Source organism: Gouania willdenowi, chromosome 6, assembly GCF_900634775.1.
Source record: "Gouania willdenowi chromosome 6, fGouWil2.1, whole genome shotgun sequence".
Lineage (NCBI taxonomy): Eukaryota > Metazoa > Chordata > Actinopteri > Blenniiformes > Gobiesocidae > Gouania > Gouania willdenowi.
The window spans coordinates 60,940,207-60,952,284 of NC_041049.1; the positions used below are offsets into that span (position 1 = coordinate 60,940,207).

General features: G+C 35.2%; 1 protein-coding gene across 1 annotated transcript; it reads right to left on the bottom strand.

Moving 5' to 3' along the window:
• Positions 1–1,907: 1,907 nt before the first annotated feature.
• morf4l1 (mortality factor 4 like 1) lies at positions 1,908–10,493 on the bottom strand. The gene is made up of 12 exons (XM_028449724.1): positions 10,368–10,493; positions 9,013–9,059; positions 8,862–8,929; positions 8,703–8,789; positions 7,597–7,674; positions 7,486–7,511; positions 7,313–7,404; positions 4,612–4,713; positions 4,451–4,539; positions 4,146–4,318; positions 3,497–3,581; positions 1,908–2,244 (listed from the first exon to the last, which is right to left on the bottom strand). The coding sequence occupies exons 1-12, from the start codon at positions 10,405–10,407 to the stop codon at positions 2,160–2,162; spliced, it is 972 nt and encodes a 323-aa protein (XP_028305525.1). The 5' UTR covers positions 10,408–10,493; the 3' UTR covers positions 1,908–2,159.
• Positions 10,494–12,078: the final 1,585 nt, after the last annotated feature.

The following is a 12,078-nucleotide window of genomic DNA, read 5'->3' on the forward strand; positions in this document are numbered from 1 at the left end:
TTACTACACACTTTTAGCTCAAACTGCAGGGAAGTAGAAATAGTGAAGATAATAGAATTATTACAGAGAAAGGCTGTTGTGATGCTGATCTAATCCTTTTTGAGCTTTAAATACAGCAGCATGAAGATGAAATGTGCAGGTTTATCGAGCTCAATAAACCTTTAATAAAACCTCAAATAGTTTCATTCAGAGAGAAAAGCAGCTTGAAATTATTTTAAACAAGGAGAATATTGAAAGCATCTCAGCACTAGGCCTGAAGCCAAGGCAGCTGCAGTCAAGTGTTTAAATTCAAACCATCTGCTCCAAGCAAACCAAGTGATTTACATTTCATTTCTACACAAAGAGGAACTTTGGCTGCCCTCGCCCAGTTACAGCCGTTTACGACCACGACGCAGACATAACAAACCATCCTGATTTACACAACATTACAAGTTTGAAAGAACATGAGCTTTAAGTTAAACCAAAAGTTTCAGAGGAAAACAATGTGTGTTCACCAGGATCCTTCTTTGATCTTCTTAAACACATGGTAAAGGATACATAATTATGAGCTGCTCCAGCTTTACGGTCACGTTGGTGCCGAAGATCAAAAGTACTAGTCTGTAGTGCTCAAGTAAAAGTATAAATGCTTGAATAAAAAATGACTCTGGTAAAAGTTAAAAGTATTGAAATTGCTCCCTACTTGAGTAAAAAGTAAAAAAAAAAAAAAAGTACATGCTACTAAATGCAGGATTGGGGTCAATTATGTTTTTCAGTACAATTACAATTCAATTATGATTACTGTATCCAGCATTTTTTGCAATTACAATTACATTACAATTGTTTTTTATCCTCAAAAGTAAATTACAATGACATTATCAATTACTAAAGTTAAATTACAACTAAGCACAATTACTGAGCTTGAAATAAATAACATAGTAAAAGTTAACGTTACTCATGTGTTAGCTTTCTGTTAGCATCTCTAATGCTAACAGGTCCTAAATCAGCTGTAAAATACACTAAAAACAAATATCTATCATCTAATTTTTGTCCTATCTATTGGTTACCATATCAGGCTTCATAATCAATGAAAATATAGGTTTTCATATTTTTGGTGTGGGCATCTGAGCCCTTTTTGTGTCAGTATACTCCTAGGTTACATTTTTTTTTTTAAATGGTAAAATGTGGGAAAGTTCAATATGAAACATTTTAATTGTTAACTACATATGGGTAGAACTGTACATAGAACTGTAACATGGTTGTACTATTATATTTACGTTATAATTGTAATTCATTATCAAATACTTGATTACAATTATAATTGACCCCAACCCTGACTAGATGTACTTTAGTAAAACAGGAAAACAAATGTCCCTTCAATAATATCTTTTATTTAAGAACTTGTAGAATACTGGTACACAGAAACTGGTTAAATCGGTTATCGCTGAACACCTGAAGAATTTAGTACTCACGATAAATACAATTTGTAAATAAAATGTTAAAAAAAAAAAAAAAAAACACCCATGCAGAGCAGCTTTGAGTTTAACAGTTTTAAGAAGTTGTAGAAAAATTTTACATGGCAATAAATTAAACCTGTTACCTTTTATGAACACCTGGAAAATTTAGCACTCATTATAGATACAATTTGTAAATAAAAAAAAGTTTAAAGCTTCTCATCCAGCATTGTGGTTGTTTGTTTTGCATCTTTACATTGTGACATTATCCTCGAAGGTCTTAAAAGTGATGAGCTCATTTTTAAAATGTAAGGAGTAATAACTACAGATATTTGTTTGAAAAAGGAGAAAAAAATAAAATAAAAAAATAATAATTTTTAGAGATACAGTACATATACCAGAAAAAACTAATTAAGTACAATAAAAGAGTACTTGTATTTCATTACTTGTCAGAAGATGAAACACCAAAACAAAGTCTGTAGAATGAACAACTTTTATTAGAAAAACAACGGCCGAGGAGACAAAAACTAAAAAGTGGTACTGAAAAACATACCAATCCAGAAAGAGTGACTCAGCAGCTTTCCACATGAAAGAAAAAAAAGTTAAGTCCAGGCATCAGAGCCACCTTTGCTCTGCAAACAGATAATCACACAATCCCACCCTACTGTTTAGTAAATGTCCTCCATAATCTACACAGTGGATTAGGATTAGGATCAGGATCAGGTCTGGTTACACTGCCTTGCGGTGATATTCTGGTGGAGCGACTTCATAGTCACTGGTGTTAAAGAGTGATGCAGAGTTCTTGACGAGATACCTGAAAGGGAACACATGTTTCAGCTCAGGATTCATCACTGAGAGCACCATTTCAACCTCTTTAAAGTGTAAACCTGTAGTGAAAACATTTAGAGCAAAAACATGTTTAATGTATTACCAATAAACCAAATATATTCGCCTTTTATTTTTGAAAAAACAAACAAACATTGAAATGACTTTTTAGAACGATTATACTGTATACTGTCAGGCATAAAATATAGCAAGTGGCCATTTTAGACAGGATATGAAGCATTTGTGTCCAAAGCCTGTCTCTTTAAATAACTGGTGCATTGTGGGATGTAGAGGCGTAACAAATCTGTTTACATTATGGGAAGTGTAGCAGTGTGTAACCTCTACTTCAGTGATAAAAGTGCAGCATCCAGGTTGTATGTTAGGAAAGGATTAAATATCACCTTTCTCACCAACTTCCTGCTTCTTGTGAGCCTCCCTGCACCCACTCAGAATCAGAATTAGCCTAATGGACAGAGCTACTGTTAGCAGCAGAAACGAGCCATGGCTGAGTAGTTAGGTGATGGAAGTGCTAAAATACGGCTAGAACTGTGATGAAAGCTGCGTCAAAGGATATTTATTCATGGACGGGAGGATGAACAATTTGGTGGGGGTGCGTTTAGTGCCAAGACACCCGCCCATGTAAGCAGAAACGTAGTTGTGCTGTGAACAAGTACGTTTACAAGCTACATTGTGACTTTCTGTGAAGGAATTCTGTCGCGACCGCATCTGATTTCAGATGTAACTTTTGCTTCGTGTACATTAGCTTAACCCATTAGCTTAGCCTACAGATCCCTCAGAGCAGCTCGGCTTGAAACGGTCCTTATATATCACCGAATATTGTACGAATGTAAACAATCTAAGTGTGTTTACTGTATCGATATTGTGGAGCCAACGTCTGGATAACGCTGCCTTAGTGTCGTTATTTGGTTTTGAGACGCTTAAAAAAAAATTTCTATGGGGTTTTTCTGTTGTTGTTGTTGTTATAGCAACCAATAGCTTTACACTCCGCCTTCTGAAACTGTAGACCAACAGAACACCATTGCCTAGCAACAGCTAACAGGAATCAACGAACGAAAATGGCAACTCTCCATAGCTGATGCCCCGACGGCATAAAATTGTTCTAAAAAATCCTTTTAATGTGTTTTCTTTTAAAAAAAAAAGTGCACAAGGTTTATTGGTAAGACAATAAACACATGTTTTGTTATATACATTTTCACTACAGGTACACTTGAAGTACTCACTTGAGAAAGTCTTGCAGGTAACTGAGTAGCAGAGCCAGGCTCTTCTCATCCAGGGGTGTGTACGCCAGCATGGCTCCGATTCTCACTGAGATACAAGGACAGCAAGAGGAGCTGCTTACAAACTGCACAACATTCTTTAATGTGATGCACAGTCACAGATGTGCACAGAGCACAGCATTCCATTAAAATTATAGGGCCCTAGACATTGTCTGCCAAAGTGATAATGACTGTGTAGCTTCTGTAAACCAATCCAGGATTCGCATTGTTTTACAAAACACAGCAGTAACAGTCATTAGAAGTCATTAAAGTCCTAATGGCATCAACAAACAAGTTTATTTTAATAAAAAAAGAGAATCCAATGATCATTTTAATATAGGACATATACGATCAAATGTTTGCTTTTTTCTGTAGTGTGACGTCATAGAGACAACTTCCACTGCCTGTTTCTGACACACAACAACTGCACATTTTAAATTGGGTTGTGGGCTTTCTGGTGTCATTGGAAAGGTCTAGGCCTAGTGAGTCTGTAAATGTGCCTCTCATAGTGGCAGAGCCTGAATTGATCCCACTGGAGACGAAACGCACTCTTTTTGGACACCCACTTAATAACTTGAGTGAAAACTCTGGTTAGTGTGTTTGTTATTTTTACCAAAGAGTCTGAGCAGGTGCGGGGCTCCGTAGATCTGAGACATGGACGTGTCCGGGTGGTTGGCCAGGATGTCTGCGTACTGCGGCCGCTCAAACTTGTAAAGCAGCTGCGTCCCCAGCATAACGTTGAAATATTCTCGGACACCAGCGACAACCTCGTTTACTGCAAACTCCCTGAACAGAACAGAGAAAAACACACGTTTACTACTGCCTCAATAGGATCAATACATTAACCAATATACGAGGGTGTTAAACTGAAGTCCTGCTGTAGCTTCATATTAGGCCTGTTCCTGAATCAGTTCCTACTTGCTGTCAGAGTTTCCTCTTGATTTCTTGTAGTTTGCATAATCATCAAGAACAGCGTCGACGTTCTTTTTGGCAGGTAGATGGAAAAGCTGCAAACAGACAAAGAACAGATGATAAACAACTTAAGAAAACATAAAGATGTGAATAATAAATGTGCTCACCTGTTTTTGACGTGTAATCAGGTCCCAGTCGTCCACGAGCCACGGTTTGAGTTCCTCTGGGATTTTCACTTTAACCTCAACTCGATTGATGAACGTTTCCTCCTAAAAACAAACATTTCAACAATGTTGCATCTTTTGATGAATTGAAATCAAAAATCAATATTCCGCAGTGACATTTCTTTTTAGATATCTTCAGATCCATCATTTTGTACCAACATTTATCTCCTCTTTTCCATCTACACTGACCAGCTCTCTCCTACACTCTATTTTGGAACTTAATCATCTTTAAAAGGGTCTATTGGACTCATTTATTCTTTAGAGACTTCAGGTGAAGAAATGTTCAGAGGAAGAATTGGGGTTAGAACTTTCTAAGAGTGTCTGGGAAGAATATATAAGGAAATATACACATATACACAGTCTTCCATTTGCTTTATCAATCAATCAATATTTATTTAACCAGGTAAAAATAAAAATAAACTAATTCAAATTTAATAACCTCTTTTAAAAGAAAGAGTGACCTGGTCAAGACAGCAGCACAAAGAAAAAAAACTGAACAGTTAAAGCAAACACACACACACACAAATAAAATGTAGTCACACAATACTGGAGAGCAAAAGTGAAGTATACATGTTTAAATAGCACAGTTACAAGATCAAATTAAGCTAATTTCTCTTTTTTGTATAATTGTGTTGAATTCCCCCAGAGTTACAAGTTATGTCAATTTTAAGTCCTTCTGCACATCATTCCAGGAAGACGGGGCAGAAAACGTAAAAGCTTTTGCCCAGTTCAGTTCTGACTATCGTGGACCTGCATGTGTATGGTATCCTGAGAGCGCAGGCCATACTGACTGATGTTGCTACACATGTGCAAACACAAATATGTAGGTAGAAGTCCAAAAATAGATTTATAAATAAAAGTCAAGCAGTGAGAAAGTCTACAAACATACAAAGATGGGCAATGTGCAACCGCAAATAAGGAACAGTGATGTACATGATAGCTGCAACCAGTAATAGAACGCAAAGCAGTGATATACAGTATCCAGTTCCTTTAAAAACTGATCAGCAGGTCTCTATAGTCCAACAAAGGTAAAAATGTTTTCTGACTCGCAATGAGAAACATGATTTATTTCTATAAAAAAAACAAAAAAACCCAATTTGAACTTCATCTTGGAGACAAGTTTATCAATATGCAGTTTAAAGGGCAAGTTTTGATCAATCAGAATGCCTCAGTATTTATAAGATGTGAGTGACTATTTCAATTTCAATCCCATAATAAGTTAATAACCTAGGAAGGTGAGATGGAAGCTGCTGCGATATGAAAAAAGCCAGGTTGGTCTTTGACTTATCAGCATTCAGCATTAACTTAAGTTGAGTCAAACGTCAACAATGTTGAAGGCTGACTGCAAGAACTCAAGGCATTTCAAAGCTGAAGAAGATAAACAATAAAAAACAGTGTCATCACAAGGGCTGCTCGATTATAGAAAAAATTATAAACAATTGTTTTAGTCAATTGAAATCAAAATTATTTGTCAACCAAAAAGTAATTTATTTTTTGGACAAAAATAAACATAAAATATATTCTTTAAACATAAATAAAATCCTTCAAACACTAAAATCAAGTATGTTCACTTTTGCACAAAACAAAACACTTTTTGCACGTGATGCGTCTTTGCTGTAGATCTTCATCATCAAACCCAACGTGTTCCGATAGAAGACAATTTGCCTTGTTTAAGTGTTTTTGCTGCATTTCTCCTGCCATGTTTCAAGATAACCATTGGGAGTAATAATCAAATTTGTAATAAAATTTCGATTATTTGAGCAGCCCTAGTTATCAGCATAAAAGGCATCAGACAAATTGCCACAAATATTATTCACATAAATTGTAAACAACAGTGGGCCTAAAACCAAACCTTGATGAACACCCTTTAGCACAGGGAGAAGACACGCTGTGATCCAATTCAAGGTTATGCATAGCCTCCACTGGTCTAAAACTGATTCCTGGTATTGATCCCACCATGTATGACCGTTGCAGGCAAGCACCAAGTACTCTTACATACATGTTGTGGTCCAGGTTTTGGAAACTGATATTCTCAACATTTACAGATGTTTTAAAGATATCCTTAAAACTCACTCCTAAAACAGCAATTTTTGGGGTCATATCACCTGAGTTATATCTCAGTCATTGCGAAAAATCTATGTTCGCTTTTGGTTCTCTCTTGGTACGTTGCCTGATATTGTTTAAATGGAAGGACAAACATCCCCCAACTTTTAAATCATGGGTAAATGATATTGTTCATTTCTTGATATATGAGAAAATATGATGCACCACGAGAGGCAGAACCTAGACATGTTATACCATCTGCAACCTTTTATAATTTTTATACAAAAAATGGAAGCTACGGATAGTGTAAATTGGAGCTGATGATCCCACCACTTCTTGGGTAACTTCTTTATTTCGTTGTTAATTTATTTTGTACATCTCATATCTACTAAACTGAAACATCATTGTTGTTTATGTTTTTGTTTGTATGTATAATTGCAAAAGAAACTATATAAAAAAAACACATTTCACAGCTGAGTCACAAAAAACAAGTTAGAGTTGTTTTTTTGCGTGAGTGGCGCTGTAGTTTAAAAATAAATGAATAAAATGTATTACATATTTATTTACGTATAACCGTGGAATTTCTAAAACAGCTACTCACGCTCTCCACTGTCGGGTCAACCCGTGCCCTCTTCTTTCGAGGAGGGTGAGTTGGGTCTCCTCCTGAACTCGTTCCTTCACCTGCTCCAGGAGCTACACAAGCAAACCATTTAATTAACGTTGAAAAGAGTTTACCATCGTAAAGAAAAGAAACCTTCATACTCAGATACTCACGTTTCAGTTTGTTCTTTTTGGTTTTCCTAAAACAAAGGAAAATAAATCATCACCACAGTCCAAACATTATAAATAAAGTCACATGCAGCCAAAGTGAAAAATGTGACTCACACATCGTTTTTCTGCAATGCAGCAGGTAACTTCTTGTTCGGTGCAACGCCCCTCATTCTTCCTTCAACATAATGGTCTCTACAAAGAAAAATTAAACACATGATGAAAGATTTATGCAGGATTCCTCAAATTAATCACACAGCAGGGGGAAAACATCTCTATAGATTTTATTTTTAGGTTCCTTCTTCAATACATCTAACAAGTGTGTTGGGGTTTTTTCTATGTTACATAATCTTGAACAAACTTCACAATCATCAGTATTTTTGTTACATTATTGGTCATTTCAGCCAACATGACTGTAACTGGGGGGCATTTCATCAATGAGCTCTAAAAAGTAATTTAGTGTATTTGTTTTTGCTGTCATTTGTTTTATTGTTGTTTTGTACATATTTCTTTTGTGTGTGTGTGTGTGTAATCATGCATTTGTTTTTTTATTGCTTTTTTGGGGGGTGGGTGCTGTACAAAATTGAGCACTGCATGTGACCCATGTCTGATCTACACCAATATCCAGAACCTCGAGCCAAGAGCGACTTGTGTTGAGTGGGTTAGAGCAATGTTTCTCAAATTGGGGTATGTGTACCCCTATGGGTACGCAATGGCACAACAGGGGGTACATGAGAGAGAGAGAGAGAGAGAGAGAGAGAGAGAGAGAGAGAGAGAGAGAGAGAGAGAGAGAGATGAACAATTGTCAGTCTTGGTCCCGTCCCAGGCATGAGATGACTGGAAACGATAAAAACTACAGAAATGAATCTATTCAGAAGCCACTAAATCAGTGTTTTTTAATCTTGGGGTCACCTGGAGTTTAAATTGGGTCACCTGAAATTTCTGAAAAATTAAAATAGATTTTTGAAATATTTTGAATTAAAATTATTTTCTTTAATTAAGAAAATAAATAAATAAATTTGATTTATAATGCACTTTATATTTAAAACAAATGGGTGCATAGGACTGAAAGCAGGTTTAAACACAAAAAACAGGAAGTGAGCTGTACAAGATTAAAAACAAATTAAAGGAGATAGCTGATGGCGAGTTGGAGAACTAAAGGCTAAGGGTCAGGGTGGGGGTTCATTGTGGATCATTACAGTTTCAAAGACAACGACACTTACTGATTGGCCCTCTGAAGCTCTTTCTGTTTCTGCAGATTACTGTCAACATACTTCAGCACCCTGCTTTCAGGGACCCATTCGTCCCAGCTGCAAAAAAAATATAACATAAAGGTTAGTTACACATGCGTTACAAATCATCATCTTAAACATGATACTCACTTTTTGTTCCACCCGCTGTAATGAATAAAGTATTTGATTTGCTTGTCCTTGATGTTTATTTTAACACACTGTAAAGAAAGCAGAGATCATCGATAAGCGAAATACAGCAGTGGGTGGGAGGTGGGGGATGGGGACAACTAATGCAGCCTACCTTAGCTTCGTAGAGCAATGGCCCATGAAAACACAGCACTCTTTCACCTGAACAGAGAGTCGATTAAAAATCAGCATGAAAGTAGTGGTTCATGTACAGAACAAAAACCAACTTCACAAACACAGTCGTGCTTAAATGTTGAAATCACAATGAGCAAACACGGGGTAACTTCCTACAGCTTTAGTCAAATTAAATCCAACACTTTTAAAGACTTTTTGTTGCCATTTGAAATTAAATTTTAGACCAACGTCACAGTAAACACAATTGGGGAAATTCATTACATAGGGTTAGGCCCAAGGGTCAATTGCAGACGTGCAACTGGCGGCTCATAAAGTAAACACAAAACTACACAAAATGACAGTAAAATACACAAAAAAAACAGACTAAGATAATCAAAATTACTCCAAAAATACAACATCACTATCACAACAGCCATAAATCTATAAAACAGACACAAAAACATTAATAAAAGCAAATTAAACAGGCAATTTTCATAAAATTTACATTTTCCCATGTTATTTATACATTTTCTTAAAACCAATGTTACCATTTATTTTGAAATGAGACTATTTACAATCGTGCTTATTATGAGTTAAAATGTAAAGACTTTTGAAACATTGATTTAAAACATTTTAATGGCAATTAAGGCTTTATTTTTAGATTCATAAATGTATTGCAGTTTAAAACTTTTTAAGGACCATAAGACCTGATAACAGCAGTTGTACATAACTGTCTGTTTTATCTGATATTTATTTCTTTGTTTTAATCACTGCATTTGCCGTTGTTATGAACCTATAAAGTGTTTTTCACTTTGAGTCTCTTGAAAAGCGATTTTAAATAAAATGTATTATTAATAATAAAGTTGAGAACTGCATTAAAAACGAAAATGTTTTAACTCTGTAATCATGTATTCTTCTCATCCTCATATACGAGCTTTCATAATCCGCAAATATATCCATTAACAGTGTAAACAGAAATTATATAGTAATAATAATGATAATGGTAATAAATAAGCTAATGAGGTTTGACAGGTGATGACAGAGATGCTAACTAAATGCTAACTGTAAAGCATTAAGTTGCTAATTTCACCATGCAAAACACACGTAAAACCTTACTAATACACTGTTTGTTGCTACTTATATATTACACATTTCTCTCATGTCTGTTAGATTCATTAAAGATGCAAAAAGGCTTTTACAAGCGATCGATTCTTTGACCAAATCAAAAACAATGAAAGCTAACAAAGCTAGCTGCTGCTCGCAGGCGCCACTCTTAGTTTTGCGGACATACTTGAACCTTTAATGAGGCTCAGACACTTCCAAACAGCCACAGAATGTAAAGAACTACAGTCCCACCTTCTTGAAATTTAGGTTTCGGGTCCTGTTTCGGCGCCATTCACAGATTAAACTAACAAAATATGGGAAAAATCGCCTGCTCCCATTCCACTCTGCAACGGCGCCGCTCTTTAATGACGTCACGGCTGACGCACTGACGCATCGTGCGTAGTTTCCGTTTAGCAGGAGCGGGTCGGCAGCGATGATTGGTCAACACCTTCAGTTCAACTTCTTCTTCTGCTTTTGTGCAGTTTGACGTCAGTTTGCGTCCAGATTGTTTCATTATTGCCCCCTGTTGGTAAATTTTATGGTTTCACCTGTTTTACCTTATACTAATATAGTGTCTATATTATCTAAAACACTGCTTCTCAAAGTGTTTTGGCTGAAGTTTCACTTTCTCTAACTTTTGAATCCAAGTACCCTCTTTGTCCGATTAGCACATTTTCTTCAGAATTCTGTGAAAAAACATCTATAGATCATAATGATGGAATGAACGAATCAAAACACACGTTTTAATCATAATCAGAATTCCTTTATTTATCCCAGGGGGAAATTGCTTTTGTTACAGCCGCTCAAGAAAATATCACAAACAATAGAATAAACGTTAAACAGAGACGAAAGAAGAATAAATGTTAAATAAGTGTATAATTGAGTAAAATACTGTTAAAAATAAGGATTAGATACACACACATTACCACAGTAAAAAATAAAGTAAGATAGATAATACTGCTAATAATAATAAAAAAATATATACACATTTCTCTATAAATATACAAATATGATACAGATATTTACAACAATCAAGCTGTGAGGTTACAGTGATGCATTATACAGTTTGATCACCACAGGCAAAAAGAATATCACTGTGTAAATAAGTGGAATTAAACAGTATTTAGTGCCTTCTGAATAGAATTTCTCTAGTTTTTTGTTTTTTTTAAATAATTTCCTGTCATCTCCCTCCTGATGTGGGACCAAGATTGACCTTTGTATTTTCAGTTCATGTTCTGATCGAGATCATTTCCATCATATTTTTTGTGTGCAATTTGGCACATTTTGTTATTTTTTGTCTATTCTTTTTATTATTCCACATATTTTTCTCTTATTTTGTGTGTTTTTTGTTGTTATTTTTGTGTGTTGTCGGTATATTAAATTATTCTCTCTCAGTGTGTGTGTTTTTTTGGTGTCGTTTGTATGTTTCTCTGTAATTTTTGTGTATTTTGTAGCGATCGAGTGTGTTGTTCTCTCGTTCACTGTGTCTGCTGTTGTTTTGTGTGTTCCTTTCCTATAGTATTTTTCTCTTTTGGTGTGTGTGTGTTTTTGGTGTCATTTTGTGTATTTTGTTGTGTGTTCTTTTTATTAGTTAGTATGTTTTTCTCTTATTTTGTGTGTTTTTGTTGTCGTTTTGTGAGCTGCTGGTAATATTTTTAAGTAAAATCTTTCTAAACTTCATAAAATCTTTCATCACCTTAAACAGATGATTTATTAATATAATCAATTGTATTATTGCATTTAATTTTATCAACTGCTTTTCTTTTTTGTTTCAATGCAAAATGAATTATTTGTAAAATTTTGAGTTATGATAAGCACTGAATAGACTTTTCATTTAAAATATGTTTAACAAGCTTTGAAAATACACAGCTTTAATCATTTCTATTATGAAGTGTGGCGTTGGCATCCAAATGTTTGAGAAACTTTAATCTTATCATATGCATAGCAAGATTTATTGACAGAA

Bases quoted from the DNA above. Each gene is read 5' to 3' on its own strand.
- morf4l1 (XM_028449724.1), bottom strand. From the start codon at position 10,407: ATGGCGCCGAAACAGGACCCGAAACCTAAATTTCAAGAAG. The intron at 9,060-10,367 runs GTGGGACTGTAG...CTCTCTGTTCAG, and splicing joins GAAACCTAAATTTCAAGAAG to GTGAAAGAGTGCTGTGTTTT. The intron at 4,319-4,450 runs GTAGGAACTGAT...TGTTCTGTTCAG, and splicing joins AGAGGAAACTCTGACAGCAA to GGAGTTTGCAGTAAACGAGG.